This window comes from Somniosus microcephalus, unplaced genomic scaffold (genome assembly GCF_052327205.1).
Source record: "Somniosus microcephalus isolate GS21.2 unplaced genomic scaffold, FLI_Smic_1.0 unresolved_chr1, whole genome shotgun sequence".
Taxonomy (NCBI): domain Eukaryota; kingdom Metazoa; phylum Chordata; class Chondrichthyes; order Squaliformes; family Somniosidae; genus Somniosus; species Somniosus microcephalus.
In genome coordinates, this window is record NW_028225179.1 from 4,840,345 (window position 1) to 4,863,531 (window position 23,187).

Genomic DNA, 23,187 nt, shown 5'->3' on the forward strand with positions numbered 1-23,187 from the left:
ACCTTTACAAATCACCAGTTAGTAACATAGGACAGAAGGAGGCCATTCAGCCCCTCGAGCCTGTTCCGCCATTCAATGTGATCATGGCTGATCTGCGACCTAACTCCATACACCCGCCTTTGGCCCATATCCCTTAATACCTTTGGTTAACAAAAACCTATCAATCTCAGATTGAAAATTAACAATTGATCGAGCATCAATTGCTGTTTGCGGAAGAGAGTTCCAAACTTCTACCACCCTTTGTGTGTAGAAGTGTTTCCTAATTTCACTCCTGAAAGGTCTGGCTCTAATTTTTAGACTATGCCCCCAGTCCTAGAATCCCCAACCAGCGGAAATAGTTTCTCTCTATCTACCCTATCTGTTCCCCTTAATATCCTGAAAACTTCGATCAGACCGCCCCTTAACTTTCTAAATTCCAGGGAATACAACCCTAATTTGTGTAATCCCCCCTCGTAACTTAACCCTTGAAGTCCAGGTATCATTCTGGTAAACCTACGCTGCACTCCCTCCAAGGCCAATATATCCTTCCTAAGGTGTGGTGCCCAGAACTGCTCACAGTGCTCCAGGTGTGGTCTAACCAGGGTTTTGTACAGCTGCAGGGTTTTGGCCTCAGCTGGAGTCTTGTGTACAGTTCTGGGCACCACACTTTAGGAAGGATGTCAAGGCCTTGGAGAGGGTGCAGAGGAGGTTGACCAGGATGGTACCAGGGATGAGGGACTTCAGTTATGTGGAGAGACTGGAGAAGCTGGGATTGTTCCCCTTAGAGCAGAGAAGGTTAAGAGGAGACCTAATAGAGGTGTTCAAAATGATGAGGGGTTTTGATCGAGCAAGTAGGGAGAAACTGTTCACTCTGGCAAGTGGGTTGGTAACCAAAGGTCACAGATTTAAAATAGTTACTAAAAGAACTATAGGTGAAATGAGGAGAATTGTTTTCATACAGAGGGTTGTTCAGATCTGGAACGCACCATCTGAAGGGATGCTGAATCAGGTTCCACAGGAACTTTCAAACAGTAATTGGACGAGTCCTTGAAGGGGACTAGTTTGCAGAGTTCTGGGGATAAAGCTGGGGTTTGGGACTAAATTGGACAGCTCTTTCAAAGACACGATGGGCACAGACACGATGGGCCGAATCACCTCCTTCTGTGCTGTTAGATTCTATGATCAGTGTGAAGTCGCTGGTGTGTCAGCAGGTTGGATGACTGTGTGAATCCCTTCCCACACACGGAGCAGGTGAACGGACCCGCCCCAGTGTGAACTCGCTGATGTACCAGCAGGCGGGATGACTGAGTGAATCCCTTCCCACACACGGAGCAGGTGAACGGCCTCTCCCCAGTGTGAACTCGCTGATGTACCAACAGGCGGGATGACTGAGTGAATCCCTTCCCACACACGGAGCAGGTGAACAGTCACTCCCCAGTGTGAACTCGCTGATGTACCAGCAGGTCGGATGACTGAGTGAATCCCTTCCCACACACGGAGCAGGTGAACGGTCTCTCCCCAGTGTGTAGGTGTTGGTGTCTCTTGAGCTCCCGGGAGCTTTTAAAGCTCTTCCCACAGTCAGAACATTTAAAGGGCCTCTCGTCAGTGTGAACTCGCTGGTGTACCTTCAGCTCCCCGGAGCTTATAAAGCTCTTCCCACAGTCAGAACATTTAAAGGGCCTCTCGTCAGTGTGAACTCGCTGGTGTACCAGCAGGTTGGAGGGCCGAGCGAATCCCTTCCCACACACGGAGCAGGTGAACAGCCTCTCCCCACTGTGTAGGTATTGGTGTCCCTTCAGCACCCCGGAGCTTTTAAAGATCTTCCCACAGTCAGAACATTTAAAGGGCCTCTCGTCAGTGTGAACTCGCTGATGTGTCAGCAGGTTGGATGACTGAGCGAATCCCTTCCCACACACGGAGCAGGTGAACTGTCTCTCCCCAGTGTGAACTCGCTGATGTACCAGCAGGTTGGAGGTCCGAGCGAATCCCTTCCCACACACGGAGCAGGTGAACAGCGTCTCCCCAGTGTGTAGGTATTGGTGTCCCTTCAGCTCCCCGGAGCTTTTAAAGCTCTTCCCACAGTCAGGACATTTAAAGGGCCTCTCGTCAGTGTGAACTCGCTGGTGTACCAGCAGGTAGGATGACTGAGCGAATCCCTTCTCACACACGGAGCAGATGAACGGCCTCTCCCCAGTGTGTAGGAGCCAGTGTCCCTTCAGCTCCCGGGGGCTTTTAAAGCTCTTACCACAGTCAGAACATTGAAATGGTCTCTCATCAGTGTGAACAAGCTGGTGTCCCTTCAGATACTGAGCGCTTTTAAAGCTCTTCCCACAGTCAGAACATTGAAATGGTCTCTCATCAGTGTGGACAAGTTGGTGTTGCTTTAGTTCCCTGGGGCTTTTAAAGCTCTTCCCACAGTCAGAACATTGAAATGGTCTCTCCCCAGTGTGAACTCCCTGGTGTGTTTGCAGGTGGGATGAACAAACAAATCCCTTTCCACACACGGAGCAGGTGAACAGACTGTCCCTGGTGTGACAGCGCCGTTGAACTTTCAATGCAGACGGGGAACTGAAGCCCTTCCCGCCGTCCCCACCTTTACCCGGTTTCTCCTCGGTGTGACGGTGCACGTGTCTCACCAGGTCAGGCGATCGGCTGAATCCGAGTCCACACACCGAACACGTGTGCGGTTTGTCTGCGCTGCGATCACTGCTCTCTCCTTCCATGTGCAAAGGCCGATGATATTCAGGTCCTGATGAATCCAGCGACTCTGTCAGATCTTGACGTGATGTTTGGTCTGAGCTTCTCGCCTGTAACTGCTCCACTTCTATAACCCTGTAAATTGAGATCAGAAAAGGATCAGAGGCAAACTGTTGTTTACTTTTCCCCTTTCCGAACCTAGGGGCAGTGAAGCTGATTTTCAGGCCCCAGCTGCTGCACAGGTTCACAGAATCACAGAATCACAGAATCTACAGTGCAGATAGAGGCCATTTCGGCCCATCGAGCCTGCACCGACACATATCCCACCCTATCCCCGTAACCCCACGTATTTAATCCCCTAACACTAAGGGTCAATTTATCATAGCCAAATCAACCTAACCTGCACATCTTTGGACTGTTGGTTGAAAGGATCAGCAGTAATGGCGGCTGTAATACCAACAAGCCCCCGGCTCTGCAGAAAGTGCTCTGTTGACTCTGAGTCCCATGCATGTGCTCATGGCCCCCGCGCTCTCCCTCCTGCTCTACAATCGCCCGTCCCGATCAGTCCGCAACACCCATGCTCAGCACACAAAACCCCGCGGTTGGAACATCGGGCGTGCATGCGGAGCTGCAACATCTGGTACGCGTGCGCGGCTCAGGTGGGGGCGAGTCGGTGTTTCGCCTCAGCCGCCAGGGAGGTGCGCATGCGCAGGACGACCCAACATTCTTCCCGTCAGCAATCACTCCCTCGTTTCTTTAATAAAAACAGAAAATGCTGGAAATACTCAGCAGGTCAGGCAGCATCTGTGGAGAGAGAAACAGAGTTAACGTTTCAGGTCGATGACCATTCGTCAGAACTGCTTGCTCTTTAGTGTCAGCCAGTGGCTCAGTGGGCAGCACTCTCGTCTCTGAGTCAGAAAGTTGTGGGTTCATAGTCCCACTCCAGAGACTTGAGCACAAAAATCCAGGCTGACACTCCAGTGCAGTGCTGAGGGAGTGCGGCACTGTCGGAGGTGCCGTCTTTTGGATGAGATGTTAAATTGAGGCCCTGTTTGCTCTCTCAGGTGGATGTGAAAGATCCCATGGCATTATTTCAGGAAAGAAAGACTTGCATTTATATAGTGCCACCAGATATCCTAAAGTGCTTTACAGCCAATGAAGTACTACAATGAAGTAGTCACTGTTGTAATGTGGGAACGAGCAGGGGAATGATCCCCAGTGTCCGAGCCAATGTTTATCCCTCAATCAACATTAAAAAATGATAGATTATCTGATCATTATCACATTGCTGTTTGTGGGATCTTGCTGTGCGCTAATTGACTGGCGCATTTCCTACATTACAACAGTGACTACACTTCAAAAGTACTTCATTGGCTGTAAAGTACTTTGGGACGTCCGGTGGTGGTGAAAGGCGCTATATAAATGCAAGTCTTTCTTCCTTCACTGGTCTCACCAGCGACCTCTTCTGGCGGTTGGTTGATTGACAGCCGAGAGTCCGCGCATGCGCACAGGGAGCGGCGGTTTGGGCCGAGTCCGGCACAGCGACCCCTCCCGGTCACCAAGAGTAATGACCGCGCATGCCCAGAGGAGACCAACCCGCCCTCCCCCACTCGGAGCTGCGCATGCGCACTCGGATCCTGCCGGAGGGCCATTCCGGGGAAAGGCCTTGGTGTCGGTTCCAGAGTCGCAATCGGTGACGGGAAGTGAGTTTTCTCCGCTCCGATTGGGTGGAGAATGGCGCGGGGTGGATCGGGAGAGAATCGAGAGAAATAGAAAAACCTCAGAGTCCGCGAGGCCCCGGACCGAGCGGCGGCACTTGGATGGTGCCCGTGATCTCCTCGGGGACACGTCACCCGGGCCCGCGGCCTGATTGACGGCAGCTTCCCACCAATAGGGAGCGAGCGGGGCGGGGCTGCAGGAGCGAGCCGGCTGCGGGTCCTCCAACCAATCGGAGAGCCCGTGGGGCGGGACTAGCGGCACCCAGTGGGCGGGGCTGGAGGAGCGGGCCGGCGGCGTGTCCTCCAACCAATCGGGGAGCCCGAGGGGCGGGACTAGCGGCACCCAGTTGGCGGGGCTAGAGGAGAGAGCCGGCGGCGGGTCCTCCAATCAATCGGGGAGGCCGAGGGGCGGGACTAGCGGCACCCAGTGGGCGGGGCTGGAGGAGCGAGCCGGCGGCGGGTCCTCCAACCAATCGGGGAGCCCGAGGGGCGGGACTAGCGGCACCCAGTGGGCGGGGCTGGAGGAGCGAGCCGGCGGCGGGTCCTCCAACCAATCGGGAAGCCTGAGGGGCGGGGCCAGCGGCGGCTGATTGTCTGATCCGCGGGGCAGCGAGTTGCTCCAGTCCCTTGTTCAGGGCCCGGGGCGGCTGTGGGCCTTTATTCCCCGCATTGGACACAAGGCTCTTTGTCTCACAACACACTGGCTCAGGTTTTAACAGAGACTTTTTAAATTCATCAATAAAAGCAGATAAACCTCGTGCTTCTGTGGAACAAACTTTCTAATATTTTATAGAATCATAGAATGGTTACAGCACAGAAGGAGGCCATTCGGCCCGTCGAGCCCGTGCCGGCTCTCTGCAAGACCACTTCAGCGAGTCCCACTCCCCGCCCTTTCCCCGTAACCCTGCACATTTCTTTCCTTCAGGTACTTATCCAATTCCTAATTGAAAGCGGCGATTGAATCTGCCTCCACCACCCTTTCAGGCAGTGCATTCCAGATCCTAACCACTCGCTGCATAAAAAAGTTTTTCCTCATGTTGCCTTTGGTTCTTCTGCCAATCACCTTAAATCTGTGTCCTCTGGTTCTCGACCCTTCTGTCAATGGGAACAGTTTCTCTCTCTCTACTCTGTCCAGTCCCCTCATGATTTTGAACACCTCTATCAAATCTCCTCAACCTTCTCTGCTCTGAGGAGAACCACCCCAGTTTCTCCAGTCTATCCACATAACTGAAGTCCCTCATCCCTTATCCCTGGAACTATTCTTGTAAATCTTTTCTGCACCCTCTCTCTGAGGTCTTCACATCCTTCATAAAGTGCGGTGCCCAGAATTGGACACAATACTCCAGTTGTGACCGAACCAGTGTTTTATAAAGGTTCATCATAACCTCCTTGCTTTTGGACTCTATGCCTCTAAAGCCCAGGATCCCGTATACTTTTTTAACCGCTTTCTCAACCTGCCCTGCCACCTTCAACGATTTGTGTACACATACCCCCAGGTCTCTCTGTTCATGCACACATTTTAGAATTGTACCCTTTAGTTTATATTGCCTCTCCTCGTTCTTCCTACCAAAATGTATCAGTTCGCACTTTTCTGCATTAAATTTCATCTCCCACGTGTCCGCCCATTCCACCAGCCTGTCTCTGTCCTCTTGAAGTCTATCACTATCCTCCTCACTGTTCACTATACTTCCAAGTTTTTTGTCATCTGCATATTTTGAAACTGTGCCCAGTACACACAAGTCCAAGTCATTAATATACATATATATCAAGAAAAGCAGTGGTCCTAGTACCGACGCCTGGGGAACACCACTGTGCACCTTCCTCCAGTCCAAAAAACAACCGTTCACCACTACTCTCTGTTTTCTGTCACTTAGCCAATTTTGTATCCATGCTGCCACTGTCCCTTTTATTCCACGAGCTTCAACTTTGCTGGCAAGCCTATTATGTGGCACTTTGTTGAACGCCTTTTGGAAATCCATGTACACCACATTAACCGCATTGCCCTCATCAACCCTCTCTGTTACCTCATCAAAAAACTCAATCAGAATCAGAGCGGCCGGGCCCGGCGGACGTGCGGCCAGGGTCCCGGCACCAGGAAACCCAGGGTGCAGCGCCTCCCCCAGACAGGAGAAACCACAACTGGATCGACACAGCAGAGCCGCCAATCCAGAGCCGGCTTGTATCAGGGCGGGCGCTGAATGCAGAAGTCAGTCCCTGGCCGCCTGTGTAGGTCTTTTTGTTGCTTCAGTTTGAGCTGGAGTGGAGATGGAGGAGAAGCTGCTGGGTTTAACCCCCAGTACTTCTGAGCCCAGGAGGACCCAACAATTTCCAAGGTGAGACTGTCAAGGGAGGTGGATTCTAGGGAAGATTAGGTTGTTAGACACTGTCCCTACAATGTAAAAGAGTATTGTTTTAGGAACAAATATTTCTGTACAGGCTTTTAATCCAGTTTACATATACAGATTTGTTTTAATTCATTCTTGGGATGTGGGCGTCGCTCGCAAGAGCAGCAAATATTGCCAATCCCCAGTTGCCCGTTGAGAAGGTGGTGGTGAGTCACCTTCTTGAACTGCTGCAGTCCGTGTGGTGAAGGTACTCCCACAATGCTGTTGTGTAAGGAGTTCCAGGATTTTCACCCAGTGATGATGTAGCAACGGCGATATATGTCCAAGTCAGGATGGTGTGTGACTGGGAGGGGAACTTGGAGGTGATGGTGCTCCCATGCACCTTCTGCCTTTGTCCTTCTAGGTGCTGGAGGTTGCGGGTTTTGGAGGTTCTGTCAAAGTTCTGGTCGAGTTGCAGATGTATAAAGTCCATCTCCTTCGCCCCCTCCCACTCCCACCTCTCTCTCTCTCTCTCTCTCTCTCTCCTCCCATAGGGGCCAGAGGCCCAGACCAGGTGGCAGATTCCCTTCACTGAGGGACATTAGTGAACCAGTGGGATTTTATGACAATCCGGCAGCTTTCATGGTCACTTTTTTCTAGTGCCGGCCCCACAAATAACCAGATTCATTGAGCTCAATTTCACAACCTGCCTCTTTAGTGGGTTCTCTCTCACGCTCCCTGTTTTAAATTCATTTTACAGGGTATTAGAAGGGAAGGATTTGCAGACGGGAAACTCAAACCACACATCACGTCAAGATCTGACAGTCACTCGATTCATCAGGAACTGAATATCATCGGCCTTTGAATATGGAAGCAAAAAGCACCATTCACACCGGGGAGAGGCCGTTCACCTGCTCTAAGTGTGGGAAGGGATTCACTCAGTCATCCACCCTGCTGACACACCAGCGAGTTCACTCTGGGGAGAGGCCGTTCACCTGCTCTGAGTGTGGGAAGGGATTCACTCATTCATCCCACCTGCTGAATCACCAGCGAGTTCACACTGATGAGAAACCTTTTAACTGCTCGGACTGTGGGAAGTGCTTTAAAAGTTCCGGGGAACTGATACACCATCAACGTGTTCACACTGATGAGAGACCGTTCAGGTGCTCTCACTGTGCGACTGGGTTCAGGCAGTCATCTGACCTCACTGTCCACCAGCGCATTCACACTGGGGAGAGACCGTTCACCTGCTCCGTGTGTGGGAAGGGATTCACTCGCTCATCCACCCTGCTGACACACCGGCGAGTTCACACTGATGAGAGACCTTTTAACTGCTCGGACTGTGGGAAGTGCTTTAAAAGTTCTGGGGAAATGATACGCCATCAACGTTTTCACACTGGGGAGAGACCGTTCAGGTGCTCTCACTGCGGGAATGGGTTTAGGTGGTCATCTGAGCTCACTGTACACCAGTGCACTCACATTGGAGAGAGACCGTTCACCTGTTCCATGTGTGGGAAGGGATTCACTCGCTCATCCACCCTGCTGACACACCAGCGAGTTCACTCTGATGAGAGACCTTTTAAATGCTCGGACTGTGGGAAGTGCTTTAAAGGTTCCGGGGAACTAATACACCATCAACGTGTTCACACTGACGAGAGACCGTTCAGGTGCTCTCACTGCGGGACTGGGTTCAGGCAATCATCTGACCTCACTGTCCACCAGCGCACTCACACTGGGGAGAGACCGTTCACCTGCTCCGTGTGTGGGAAGGGATTCACTCGCTCATCCACCCTGCTGACACACCAGCGAGTTCACTCTGATGAGAGACCTTTTAAATGCTCGGACTGTGGAAAGTGCTTTAAAGGTTCCGGGGAACTAATACACCATCAACGTGTTCACACTGATGAGAGACCGTTCAGGTGCTCTCACTGCGGGACTGGGTTTAGGCAGTCATCTGACCTCACTGTACACCTGCGCAGTCACAGTGGGGAGAGGCCGTTCACCTGCCCTGAGTGTGGGAAGGGATTCACTCAGTCATCCCACCTGCTGAGACACCAGCGTGTTCACACTGGGGAGAGGCCGTTCACCTGCCCTGAGTGTGGGAAGGGATTCACTCAGTCATCCAACCTGCTGACACACCAGCGAGTTCACACTGGGGAGAGACCGTTCACCTGCCCTGAGTGTGGGAAGGGATTCACTCAGTCATCCCACCTCCTGGCACACCAGCGAGTTCACAAGTGACTGCAGGGGTCGGATTCTGTTGTTGTTGCTGCTGTTAATCACATCCAGGACTGAACCATGTTCATTCTGACAGGTGGGGATTGTTTCTGCTGATAATAACTCCAGGAACTGGGCTGGAGTTTAATATTCTGGATCTATGTCAAATAAATCAACTTTGTTTTAAACACATTGTTGTAGATTTTTGTCTTTCCCACCTGAGTGTTTAGCATCACCTGGCTGGAGCTCAGAAAGGACAATCTGGGGGAGGATCGTACGGCGGGAACAGAACTCCAGCCTGGACACAGTCCTTCAGGGCCACACTGAGAGGGGCAAACGGCACTTTGGTCTTTCTCGTCTCTCTTCACTGACAGCAAAGTTGCCGTGCGGGTTAATCTCGAGGCGTGTGAGAAACATGTCCCAGCCGCTCTCTGCCATGGTTCAGAGCTCCGAGGCACGGTACAGGAGGCTCCTTTAGGAATGTAGCCCAGTGCTTTTTTTTTAATGGCCTTATTAACCTGTGTTGTTACTTTTAGTGATTTGTGTATCTGTATCCCTGGATCCCTCTGCTCCTCCAGCCCATTTAGATTCTTAGGGAGAAATTCGGTGGCGCCTCCTTTGGGTCGCTAACGTCACCGGGGCTAATTTTAGCCCCCTGAAAAAGTTAGCGACCCTGCGCATTAAATTCAGTGGTAGCGCCCCAAGCAGGAGGCGCGGTGCTACTGGAAGCGCTCTCCTCCCTCTTGAGGCACTACCAGTGAATTTCACAGTGCTTCATGTAACAGCGCCACGCCCGTCGGCACATAGCACCGTGTCATAGCAGACCTCCCTCCCTGATTAAAGGGGAGGGGCCTAGCACTGTGCACACCGGGGCCCTGCTGGTCCACCGGGGAGCGGGGCGTCAGATCAAGAGGAGCGCCGGGCTGAGCGATCGTGGCCGGCACCCTGAAGAATGGGGAAGGGGGCAGGTGCTGGCAGTCAGCCAAAATAAAAAGTTGCCGCCCGACACCTGCTCTTTAAGTGGCGTCGCCGCAGCTGCAAGAACGACCCCTGACCATTGGACATATCGTCTGTTGATAGGTCAGGGGTCACAACCCAAGGTTGCAGCCGGGGTGCTGCGTGTGGCGATGACGTCATTGCCGGCGGTGCAGTGCCGCGGGGTGCTACCGGTTACCGCCGCCGCTAACCTCCCGCTGAATATCGCGGGAGGCGCAAAACAACCCAATTTCACCCACTTGTCCAAGTAGAGTGTGGCCTCCTTATTCTTCCCACCAAAACACACCACCTCACACTGACTTATAGTGAAATTCATTAACACACCGCCTCACACTGATCTATAGTGAAATTCATCAACACACCCCCTCAAACTGATCTAGTGAAATTCATTAACACACCACCTCACACTGATCTATAGTGAAATTCATCAACACACCACCTCACACTGATCTACAGTGAAATTCATTAACACGCCACCTCACACTGATCTATAGTGAAATTCATCAACACGCCACCTCACACTGACCTACAGTGAAATTCAGCAACACGCCACCTCACACTGACCTACAGTGAAATTCATTAACACACCACCTCACACTGACTTATAGTGAAATTAATTAACACACCACCTCACACTGACCTATAGTGAAATTCATTAACACGCCACCTCACACTGATCTACAGTGAAATTCATTAACACACCACCTCACACTGACTTCTAGTGAAATTCATTAACACACCACATCACACTGATCTGTAGTGAAATTCATTAACACACCACCTCACACTGACTTCTAGTGAAATTCATTAACACACCACCTCACACTGATCTGTAGTGAAATTCATTAACACACCACCTCACACTGATCTATAGTGAAATTCATTTGCCAATTACATGCCCATTCTGAAATTTATTAATGTCTTCTTGCATTTTGTCTTCCTCAATATTAACTCTACCTCCCAATTTGGTGTTATCGACAAACTTTGAAATTGTTCTTCTGATTCCCGAGTCCAAATCGTTTATGAACAACAGTGATCACAGCACCAATCCCTGTGGAACACCACTTCCCACCTTTTGCCAGTCTGAGTAGCTGCTCCCAACCCCTACTCTCTGTTTTCTCTTTTGTGACCAGCTTGCTATCCATAAACAGTATGTAAGATCGACAAGATGACCACGGTCAGGCCGTGTGGAGTGAAGGGCCAGGCAGCAGAATGGATGGAAAGATGGCTACAAAACAGAAATCAGAGGGTTGGAGTTAAGGGAAGTTTGTTGTGATCTTTCCATCCATTCTGTTGCCTAGCCCTTGACTCCACACGGCCTGACCATGGTCATCTTGTAGACCGTACATACTGCAGACACAGTGCACCAGTGGTGGAGGGGGTGGATATTGAGTCCTGTGGCCGGGGCGCCCCTGACAGGGTTACAGACCCTTCAGCCACTGGAGAGACATGGAGAGCTGAGCTCGGCAGCATTAGTCCGGTTTTGCCTCCTTTGGAGACCAGGTGTACGAGTAGAGTGAGCACAGCCTTCACAGCAACCGTAATAAAATTGTTACAGTTGTGAAGGAACTTTGTGTAAGTGCACTGGACCACAAACAAAGTATGGTGTCAATTATTGTCTGACTGCGCTACTGTGACATTTCAAAGGTGCTATATAAAGGTAAGTTGTTGTTGGTCTGAGTTTGCAGAGTGTAAATGCTGCCCTTCTCACACCTGTAAAAGGAGTTTACAAAAGCCATCACTGTGAGTCCAGGATAGAAATTGACAAGATTCTCTCCTCCTGGTTCCTGGCCAAGGGGGCCGCGCATGGGCCCTGCTGCCCCCTGAGCCTCTCAAGATGGCAGCCGTTAGCCCGGGACTGTCACCGGGAGAAAGCCCCGCCGCTGCCGCCCCGCTCGGGGCAAACACCCGGCCCGGAGGCTCTTATTCGGGGCCTGAGGCCCACCCTGGGTGTGTGTGAAGCGGATAATGTTGAGTGTTTTAATAATGGGGCCTGAGGCCCACCCCGGGTGTGTGTGAAGCGGATAATGTTGAGTGTTATAATAATGGGGCCTGAGGCCCACCCCAGGTGTGTGTGAAGCGGATAATGTTGAGTGTTTTAATAATGGGGCCTGGGGCCCACCCCGGGTGTGTGTGAAGCGGATAATGTTGAGTGTTTTAATAATGGGGCCTGGGGCCCACCCCGGGTGTGTGTGAAGCGGATAATGTTGAGTGTTTTAATAATGGGGCCTGGGGCCCACCCCGGCTGTGTGTGAAGCGGATAATGTTGAGTGTTTTAATAATGGGGCCTGAGGCCCACCCCGGGTTAGTGGGAAGCGGATAATGTTGTGTGTTTTAATAATGGGGCCTGAGGCCCACCCCGGGTGTGTGTGAAGCGGATAATGTTGAGTTTTTTAATAATGGGGCCACAGGCCCACCCCGGATGTTTGTGAAGCGGATAATTTTGAGTGTTTTAATAATGGGGCCTGGGGCCACACTTGGAGTGTGTGTGAAGCGGATAATGTTGAGTGTTTTAATAATGGGGCCTGGGGACACTCTCGGGGTGTGTGTGAAGCGGATAATGTTGCGTGTTTTAATAATGGGGACTGGGGCCCACCCCGGGTGTGTGTGAAGCAGATAATGTTGAGTGTTTTAATAATGGGGCCTGGTGCCACACTCGGGGTGTGTGTGAAGCGGATAATGTTGAGTGTTTTAATAATGGGGCCTGGGCCCACCCTGGGTGTGTGTGAAGTGGAAAATGTTGAGTGTTTTAATAATGGGGCCTGGGGGCCACCCCGGGTGTGTGTGAAGCGGATAATGTTGAGTGTTTTAATAATGGGGCCTGAGGCCCACCCCGGGTGTGTGTGAAGCGGATAATGTTGAGTGTTTTAATAATGGGGCCTGGGGCCCACCCCGGGTGTGTGTGAAGCGGATAATGTTGTGTGTTTTAATAATGGGGCCTGGGGCCACCCCGGGTGTGTGTGAAGCGGATAATGTTGAGTGCTTTAATAATGGGGCCTGAGGCCCACCCCGGGTGTGTGTGAAGCGGATAATGTTGAGTGTTTTAATAATGGGGCCTGAGGCCCACCCCGGGTGTGTGTGAAGCGGATAATGTTGTGTGTTTTAATAATGGGGCCTGGGGCCACACTCAGGGTGTGTGTGAAGCGGATAATGTTGAGTGTTTTAATAATGGGGCCTGGGGCCCACCCCGGGTGTGTGTGAAGCGGATAATGTTGAGTATTTTAATAATGGGGCCTGGGGCCCAGCCCAGGTGTGTGTGAAGCGGATAATGTTGAGTGTTTTAATAATGGGGCCTGGGGCCACACTCGGGGTGTGTGTGAAGCGGATAATGTTGAGTGTTTTAATAATGGGGCCTGGGGCCCACCCCGGATGTGTGTGAAGCGGATAATGTTGAGTGTTTTAATAATGGGGCCTGAGGCCCACCCCGGGTGTGTGTGAAGCGGAAAATGTTGAGTGTTTTAATAATGGGGCCTGGGGCCACCCCGGGTGTGTGTGAAGCGGATAATGTTGAGTGTTTTAATAATGGGGCCTGGGGCCCACCCCGGGTGTGTGTGAAGCGGATAATGTCGAGTGTTTTAATAATGGGGCCCGAGGCCCACCCCGGGTGTGTGTGAAGCGGATAATGTTGAGTGTTTTAATAATGGGGCCTGGGGCCACACCCCGGGTGTGTGTGAAGCGAATAATGTTGAGTGTTTTAATAATGGGGCCTGGGGCCCACCCCGGGTGTGTGTGAAGCGGATAATGTTGAGTTTTTTAATAATGGGGCTTGGGGCCCACCCCGGGTGTGTGTGAAGTGGATAATGTTGAGTGTTTTAATAATGGGGCCTGGGGCCCACCCCGGGTGTGTGTGAAGCGGATAATGTTGAGTGTTTTAATAATGGGGCCTGGGGCCCACCCCGGGTGTGTGTGAAGCGGATAATGTTGAGTGTTTTAATAATGGGGCCTGGGGCCGTCCCCGGGTGTGTGTGAAGTGGATAATGTTGAGTGTTTTAATAATGGGGCCTGGGGCCCACCCCGGGTGTGTGTGAAACGGATAATGTTGAGTGTTTTAATAATGGGGCCTGAGGCCCACCCCGGGTGTGTGTGAAGTGGATAATATGGAGTGTTTTAATAATGGGGCCTGGGGCCCACCCCGGATGTGTGTGAAGCGGATAATGTTGAGTGTTTTAATAATGGGGCCTGGGGCCCACCCCGGGTGTGTGTGAAGTGGATAATGTTGAGTGTTTTAATAATGGGGCCTGGGGCCACCCTGGGTGTGTGTGAAGCGGATAATGTTGAGTGTTTTAATAATGGGGCCTGAGGCCACCCCGGGTTTGTGTGAAGCGGATAATGTTGAGTGTTTTAATAATGGGGCCTGGGGCCCACCCCGGGTGTGTGTGAAGCGGATAATGTTGAGTGTTTTAATAATGGGGCCTGGGGCCCACCCCAGGTGTGTGTGAAGCGGATAATGTTGAGTGTTTTAATAATGGGGCCTGAGGCCCACCCCGGGTGTGTGTGAAGCGGATAATGTTGAGTGTTTTAATAATGGGGCCTGAGGCCCACCCCGGGTGTGTGTGAAGCGGATAATCTTGAGTGTTTTAATAATGGGGCCTGGGGCCACCCCGGGTTTGTGTGAAACGGATAATGTTGAGTGTTTTAATAATGGGGCCTGGGGCCAATCCCGGGTGTGTGTGAAGCGGATAATGTTGAGTGTTTTAATAATGGGGCCTGAGGCCCACCCCGGGTGTGTGTGAAGCGGATAATGTTGAGTGTTTTAATAATGGGGCCTGGGGCCACCCCGGGTGTGTGTGAAGCGGATAATGTTGAGTCTTCAATAATGGGGCCTGAGGCCCACCCCGGGTGTGTGTGAAGCGGATAATGTTGAGTGCTTTAATAATGGGGCCTGGGGCCACACTCGGGGTGTGTGTGAAGCGGATGATGTTGAGTGTTTTAATAATGCGGCCTGGGGCCCACCCCGGGTGTGTGTGAAGTGGATAATGTTGAGTGTTTTAATAATGGGGCCTGGGGCCCACCCCGGGTGTGTGTGAAGCGGATAATGTTGAGTGTTTTAACAATGGGGCCTGGGGCCACCCTGGGTGTGTGTGAAGCGGATAATGCTAAGTGTTTTAATAATGGGGCCTGGGGCCACCCCGGGTGTGTGTGAAGCGGAAAATGTTGAGTGTTTTAATAATGGGGCCTGGGGCCACCCCGGGTGTGTGTGAAGCGGATAATGTTGAATGTTTAATAATGGGGCCTGAGGCCACACTCGGGGTGTGTGTGAAGCCGATAATGTTGAGTGTTCAATAATGGGGCCTGAGGCCCACCCCGGGTGTGTGTGAAGCGGATAATGTTGAGTCTTCAATAATGGGGCCTGAGGCCCACCCCAGGTGTGTGTGAAGTGGATAATGTTGAGTGTTTTAATAATGGGGCCTGGGGCCACCCCGGGTGTGTGTGAAGCGGATAATGTTGAGTGTTTTAATAATGGGGCCTGAGGCCCACCCAGGGTGTGTGTGAAGCGGATAATGTTGAGTGTTTTAATAATGGGGCCTGGGGCCACCCCGGGTGTGTGTGAAGCGGATAATGTTGAGTGTTTTAATAATGGGGCCTGAGGCCCACCCCGGGTGTGTGTGAAGCGGATAATGTTGAGTGTTTTAATAATGGGGCCTGAGGCCCACCCTGGGTGTGTGTGAAGCGGATAATGTTGAGTGTTTTAATAATGGGGCCTGGGGCCCACCCCGGGTGTGTGTGAAGTGGATAATGTTGAGTGTTTTAATAATGGGGCCTGAGGCCCACCCCGGGTGTGTGTGAAGCGGATAATGTTGAGTGTTTTAATAATGGGGCCTGGGGCCCACCCCGAGTGTGTGTGAAGCGGATAATGTTGAGTATTTTAATAATGGGGCCTGGGGCCCACCCCGGGTGTGTGTGAAGCGAATAATGTTGAGTGTTTTAATAATGGGGCCTGGGGCCACCCCGGGTGTGTGTGAAGCGGATAATGTTGAGTATTTTAATAATGGGGCCTGGGGCCACACTCGGGGTGTGTGTGAAGCGGATGATGTTGAGTGTTTTAATAATGGGGCCTGAGGCCACCCCGGGTGTGTGTGAAGCGGATGATGTTGAGTGTTTTAATAATGGGGCCTGGGGGCCACCCCGGGTGTGTGTGAAGCGGATAATGTTGAGTATTTTAATAATGGGGCCTGAGGCCACCCCGGGTGTGTGTGAAGCGGATGATGTTGAGTGTTTTAATAATGGGGCCTGGGGGCCACCCCGGGTGTGTGTGAAGCGGATAATGTTGAGTGTTTTAATAATGGGGCCTGGGGCCCACCCCGTGTGTGTGTGAAGCGGATAATGTTGAGTATTTTAATAATGGGGCCTGGGGCCACCCCGGGTGTGTGTGAAGCGGATGATGTTGAGTGTTTTAATAATGGGGCCTGAGGCCACCCCGGGTGTGTGTGAAGCGGATAATGTTGAGTGTTTTAATAATGGGGCCTGGGGCCACCCGGGGTGTGGGTGAAGCGGAAAATGTTGTGTGTTTTAATAATGGGGCCTGGGGCCACACTCGGGGTGTGTGTGAAGCGGATAATGTTGAGTGTTTTAATAATGGGGCCTGAGGCCACCCCGGGTGTGTGTGAAGCGGATAATGTTGAGTGTTTTAATAATGGGGCCTGGGGCCACCCCGGGTGTGTGTGAAGCGGATAATGTTGAGTGTTTTAATTATGGGGCCTGAGGCCCACCCCGGGTGTGTGTGAAGCGGATGATGTTGAGTGTTTTAATAATGGGGCCTGAGGCCCACCCCGGGTGTGTGTGAAGCGGATGATGTTGAGTGTTTTAATAATGGGGCCTGAGGCCCACCCCGGGTGTGTGTGAAGCGGATGATGTTGAGTGTTTTAATAATGGGGCCTGAGGCCCACCCCGTGTGTGTGTGAAGCGGATATTGTTGAGTGTTTTAATAATGGGGCCTGGTGCCACACTCGGGGTGTGTGTGAAGCGGATAATGTTGAGTGTTTTAATAATGGGGCCTGGTGCCACACTCGGGGTGTGTGCGAAGCGGATAATGTTGCGTATTTTAATAATGGGGCCTCAGGCCCACCCCGGGTGTGTGCGAAGCGGATAATGTTGAGTATTTTAATAATGGGGCCTGGGGTCCACCCTGGGTGTGTGTGAATCGGATAATGTTGAGTGTTTTAATAATGGGGCCTGGGGCCCACACGGGTGTGTCTGAAGTGGATAATGTTGAGTGTTTTAATAATGGGGCCTGAGGCCACACTCGGGGTGTTTGTGAAGCGGATAATGTTGAGTGTTTTAATAATGGGGCCTGAGGCCCACCCGGGTGTGTGTGAAGCGGATAATGTTGTGTGTTTTAATAATGGGGCCTGGGGCCCACCCCGGGTGTGTGTGAAGCGGATAATGTTGAGTGTTTTAATAATGGGGCCTGAGGCCCACCCGGGTGTGTGTGAAGTGGATAATGTTGAGTGTTTTAATAATGGGGCCTGGGGCCCACCCGGGTGTGTGTGAAGCGGATAATGTTGAGTGTTTTAATAATGGGGCCTGAGGCCCACCCCGGGTGTGTGTGAAGCGGATAATGTTGCGTGTTTTAATAATGGGGCCTGAGGCCCACCCGGGTGTGTGTGAAGCGGATAATGTTGAGTGTTTTAATAATGGGACCTGGGGCCCACCCCGGGTGTGTGTGAAGCGGATAATGTTGAGTGTTTTAATAATGGGGCCTGGGGCCCACCCCGGGTTTGTGTGTGAAGCGGATAATGTCGAGTGTTTTAATAATGGGGCCTGGGGCCCACCCCGGGTGTGTGTGAAGCGGATAATGTTGAGTGTTTTAATAATGGGGCCTGGGGACACTCTCGGGGAGTGTGTGAAGCGGATAATGTTGAGTGTTTTAATAATGGGGCCTGAGGCCCACCCCGGGTGTGTGTGAAGTGGATAATGTTGTGTGTTTTAATAATGGGGCCTGGGGCCCACCCCGGGTTTGTGTGTGAAGCGGATAATGTCGAGTGTTTTAATAATGGGGCCCACCCCGGGTGTGTGTGAAGCGGATAATGTTGAGTGTTTTAATAATGGGGCCTGGGGACACTCTCGGGGTGTGTGTGAAGCGGATAATGTTGAGTGTTTTAATAATGGGGCCTGAGGCCCACCCCGGGTGTGTGTGAAGCGGATAATGTTGAGTGTTTTAATAATGGGGCCTGAGGCCCACCCCGGGTGTGTGTGAAGCGGATAATGTTGAGTGTTTTAATAATGGGGCCTGGGGCCACACTCGGGGTGTGTGTGAAGCGGATAATGTTGAGTGTTTTAATAATGGGGCCTGGGGCCACCCTGGGTGTGTGTGAAGCGGATAATGTTGAGTGTTTTAATAATGGGGCCTGAGGCCCACCCCGGGTGTGTGTGAAGCGGATAATGTTGAGTGTTTTAATAATGGGGCCTGAGGCCCACCCCGGGTGTGTGTGAAGCGGATAATGTTGAGTGTTTTAATAATGGGGCCTGAGGCCCACCCCGGGTGTGTGTGAAGCGGATAATGTTGAGTGTTTTAATAATGGGGCCTGAGGCCCACCCCGGGTGTGTGTGAAGCGGATAATGTTGAGTGTTTTAATAATGGGGCCTGGGGACCACCCCGGGTGTGTGTGAAGTGGATAATGTTGACTGCTTTAATAATGGGGCCTGGGGCCCACCCCGGGTGTGTGTGAAGTGGATAATGTTGAGTGTTTTAATAATGGGGCCTGGGGCCCACCCGGGTGTGTGTGAAGCGGATAATGTTGAGTGTTTTAATAATGGGGCCTGAGGCCACACTCGGGGTGTGTGTGAAGCGGATAATGTTGAGTGTTTTAATAATGGGGCCTGGGGCCACCCCGGGTGTGTGTGAAGCGGATAATATGGAGCGTTTTAATAATGGGGCCTGGGGCCCGCCCCAGGTGTGTGTGAATCGGATAATGTTGACTGCTTTAATAATGGGGCCTGGGGCCCACCCCGGGTGTCTGTGAAGCGGATAATGTTGAGTGTTTTAATAATGGGGCCTGGGGCCCACCCCGGGTGTGTGTGAAGCGGATAATGTTGAGTGTTATAATAATGGTGCCTGGGGCCCACCCTGGGTGTGTGTGAAGTGGATAATGTTGAGTGTTTTAATAATGGGGCCTGGGGCCCACCCCGGGTGTGTGTGAAGTGGATAATGTTGAGTGTTTTAATAATGGGGCCTGGGGCCACCCCAGGTGTGTGTGAAGCGGATAATGTTGAGTGTTTTAATAATGGGGCCTGAGGCCCACCCCGGGTGTGTGTGAAGTGGATAATGTTGAGTGTTTTAATAATGGGGTCTGAGGCCACACTCGGGGTGTGTGTGAAGCGGATAATGTTGAGTGTTTTAATAATGGGGCCTGGGGCCCACCCCGGGTGTGTGTGAAGCGGATAATGTTGAGTGTTATAATAATGGTGCCTGGGGCCCACCCCGGGTGTGTGTGAAGCGGATAATGTTGAGTGTTTTAATAATGGGGCCTGGGGCCACCCCGGGTGTGTGTGAAGCGGATAATGTTGAGTGTTTTAATAATGGGGACTGAGGCCCACCCCGGGTGTGTGTGAAGCGGATAATGTTGAGTGTTATAATAATGGTGCCTGGGGCCCACCCCGGGTTTGTGTGAAGTGGATAATGTTGAGTGTTTTAATAATGGGGCCTGGGGCCCACCCCGGGTGTGTGTGAAGTGGATAATGTTGAGTGTTTTAATAATGGGGCCTGAGGCCACACTCGGGGTGTGTGTGAAGCGGATAATGTTGAGTGTTTTAATAATGGGGCCTGGGGCCCACCCCGGGTGTGTGTGAAGCGGATAATGTTGAGTGTTTTAATAATGGGGCCTGAGGCCCACCCCGGGTGTGTGTGAAGCGGATAATGTTGAGTGTTTTAATAATGGGGCCTGGGGCCCACCCCGGGTGTGTGTGAAGCGGATAATGTTGAGTGTTTTAATAATGGGGCCTGGGGCCACCCCGGGTGTGTGTGCAGCGGATAATGTTGAATGTTTTAATAATGGGGCCTGAGGCCCACCCTGGGTGTGTGTGAAGCGGATAATGTTGTGTGTTTTAATAATGGGGCCTTGGGTTCACCCCGGGTGTGTGTGAAGCGGATAATGTTGTGTGTTTTAATAATGGGGCCTGGGGCCCACCCCGGGTGTGTGTGAAGCGGATAATGTTGAATGTTTTAATAATGGGGCCTGAGGCCCACCCCGGGTGTGTGTGAATCGGATAATGTTGAGTGTTTTAATAATGGGGCCTGGTGCCACCCCGGGTGTGTGTGAAGCGGATAATGTTGAGTGTTTTAATAATGGGGCCTGGTGCCACACTCGGGGTGTGTGTGAAGCGGATAATGTTGCGTGTTTTAATAATGGGGCCTGAGGCCCACCCCGGGTGTGTGTGAAGCGGATAATGTTGAGTGTTTTAATAATGGGGCCTGGGGCCACCCCGGGTGTGTGTGAAGCGGATAATGTTGCGTGTTTTAATAATGGGGCCTGGGGCCCACCCTGGGTGTGTGTGAAGCGGATAATGTTGAGTGTTTTAATAATGGGGCCTGAGGCCCACCCTGGGTGTGTGTGAAGCGGATAATGTTGAGTGTTATAATAATGGTGCCTGGGGCCCACCCTGGGTGTGTGTGAAGTGGATAATGTTGAGTGTTTTAATAATGGGGCCTGGGGCCCACCCCGGGTGTGTGTGAAGTGGATAATGTTGAGTGTTTTAATAATGGGGCCTGGGGCCACCCCGGGTGTGTGTGAAGCGGATAATGTTGAGTGTTTCAATAATGGGGCCTGAGGCCCACCCCGGGTGTGTGTGAAGTGGATAATGTTGAGTGTTTTAATAATGGGGTCTGAGGCCACACTCGGGGTGTGTGTGAAGCGGATAATGTTGAGTGTTTTAATAATGGGGCCTGGGGCCCACCCCGGGTGTGTGTGAAGCGGATAATGTTGAGTGTTATAATAATGGTGCCTGGGGCCCACCCCGGGTGTGTGTGAAGCGGATAATGTTGAGTGTTTTAATAATGGGGCCTGGGGCCACCCCGGGTGTGTGTGAAGCGGATAATGTTGAGTGTTTTAATAATGGGGCCTGAGGCCCACCCCGGGTGTGTGTGAAGCGGATAATGTTGAGTGTTATAATAATGGTGCCTGGGGCCCACCCCGGGTTTGTGTGAAGTGGATAATGTTGAGTGTTTTAATAATGGGGCCTGGGGCCCACCCCGGGTGTGTGTGAAGTGGATAATGTTGAGTGTTTTAATAATGGGGCCTGAGGCCACACTCGGGGTGTGTGTGAAGCGGATAATGTTGAGTGTTTTAATAATGGGGCCTGGGGCCCACCCCGGGTGTGTGTGAAGCGGATAATGTTGAGTGTTATAATAATGGGGCCTGGGGCCACCCCGGGTGTGTGTGAAACGGATAATGTTGAGTGTTATAATAATGGGGCCTGGGGCCCACCCCGGGTGTGTGTGAAGCGGATAATGTTGAGTGTTTTAATAATGGGGCCTGAGGCCCACCCCGGGTGTGTGTGAAGCAGATAATGTTGAGTGTTTTAATAATGGGGCCTGAGGCCCACCCCGGGTGTGTGTGAAGCGGATAATGTTGAGTGTTTTAATAATGGGGCCTGGGGCCCACCCCGGGTGTGTGTGAAGCGGATAATGTTGAGTGTTTTAATAATGGGGCCTGAGGCCCACCCCGGGTGTGTGTGAAGCGGATAATGTTGAGTGTTTTAATAATGGGGCCTGGGGCCCACCCCGGGTGTGTGTGAAGCGGATAATGTTGAGTGTTTTAATAATGGGGCCTGGGGCCACCCCGGGTGTGTGTGCAGCGGATAATGTTGAATGTTTTAATAATGGGGCCTGAGGCCCACCCTGGGTGTGTGTGAAGCGGATAATGTTGTGTGTTTTAATAATGGGGCCTGGGGCCCACCCCGGGTGTGTGTGAAGCGGATAATGTTGTGTGTTTTAATAATGGGGCCTGGGGCCCACCCCGGGTGTGTGTGAAGCGGATAATGTTGAATGTTTTAATAATGGGGCCTGAGGCCCACCCCGGGTGTGTGTGAATTGGATAATGTTGAGTGTTTTAATAATGGGGCCTGGTGCCACCCCGGGTGTGTGTGAAGCGGATAATGTTGAGTGTTTTAATAATGGGGCCTGGTGCCACACTCGGGGTGTGTGTGAAGCGGATAATGTTGCGTGTTTTAATAATGGGGCCTGAGGCCCACCCCGGGTGTGTCTGAAGCGGATAATGTTGAGTGTTTTAATAATGGGGCCTGGGGCCACCCCGGGTGTGTGTGAAGCGGATAATGTTGCGTGTTTTAATAATGGGGCCTGGGGCCCACCCTGGGTGTGTGTGAAGCGGATAATGTTGAGTGTTTTAATAATGGGGCCTGGGGCCCACCCCGGGTGTGTGTGAAACGGATAATGTAGCGTGTTTTAATAATGGGGCCTGAGGCCCACCCCAGGTGTGTGTGAAGCGAATAATGTTGAGTGTTTTAATAATGGGGCCTGAGGCCCACCCCGGGTGTGTGTGAAGCGGATAATGTTGTGTGTTTTAATAATGGGGCCTGAGGCCCACCCCGGGTGTGTGTGAAGCGGATAATGTTGAGTGTTTTAATAATGGGGCCTGGGGCCCACCCCGGGTGTGTGTGATGTGGATAATGTTGAATGTTTTAATAATGGGGCCTGGGGCCCACCCTGGGTGTGTGTGAAGCGGATAATGTTGAGTGTTTTAATAATGGGGCCTGGGGCCCACCCCGGGTGTGTGTGATGTGGATAATGTTGAGTGTTTTAATAATGGGGCCTGGGGCCCACCCCGGGTGTGTGTGAAGCGGATAATGTTGAGTGTTTTAATAATGGGGCCTGGGGCCCACCCCGGGTGTGTGTGAAGCGGATAATGTTGTGTGTTTTAATAATGGGGCCTGGGGCCCACCCCGGGTGTGTGTGAATTGGATAATGTTGAGTGTTTTAATCATGGGGCCTGGGGCCCACCCCGGGTGTGTGTGAAGCGGATAATGTTGAGTGTTTTAATAATGGGGCCTGGGGCCCACCCCGGGTTAGTGTGAAGCGGATAATGTTGAGTGTTTTAATAATGGGGCCTGAGGCCCACCCTGGGTGTGTGTGAAGTGGATAATGTTGAGTGTTTTAATAATGGGGCCTGAGGCCCACCCCAGGTGTGTGTGAAGCGGATAATGTTGTGTGTTTTAATAATGGGGGCCTGGGGCCCACCCGGGTGTGTGTGTGAAGCGGATAATGTTGAGTGTTTTAATAATGGGGCCTGGGGCCCACCCCG

At 52.0% G+C, this 23,187-nt stretch overlaps 2 protein-coding genes across 2 annotated transcripts in view; one reads left to right on the forward strand and one right to left on the reverse strand.

Moving 5' to 3' along the window:
* Positions 1-678: 678 nt before the first annotated feature.
* Positions 679-23,187, reverse strand: part of LOC147093333 (uncharacterized) — a 92,500-nt gene continuing 69,991 nt past the window's right edge. Inside the window, exon 2 of the mRNA XM_085974270.1 lies at positions 679-2,811. Coding sequence (XP_085830396.1) covers positions 1,407-2,811 — 1,405 coding nt within the window. The 3' untranslated portion in view covers positions 679-1,406. The remainder of the gene's footprint in view (positions 2,812-23,187) is intronic.
* LOC147093334 (uncharacterized) lies at positions 7,483-9,072 on the forward strand. Its single transcript, XM_085974275.1, has one exon. It carries the CDS (start codon positions 7,586-7,588, stop codon positions 8,957-8,959), a length of 1,374 nt encoding a protein of 457 aa, XP_085830401.1. The 5' UTR covers positions 7,483-7,585; the 3' UTR covers positions 8,960-9,072.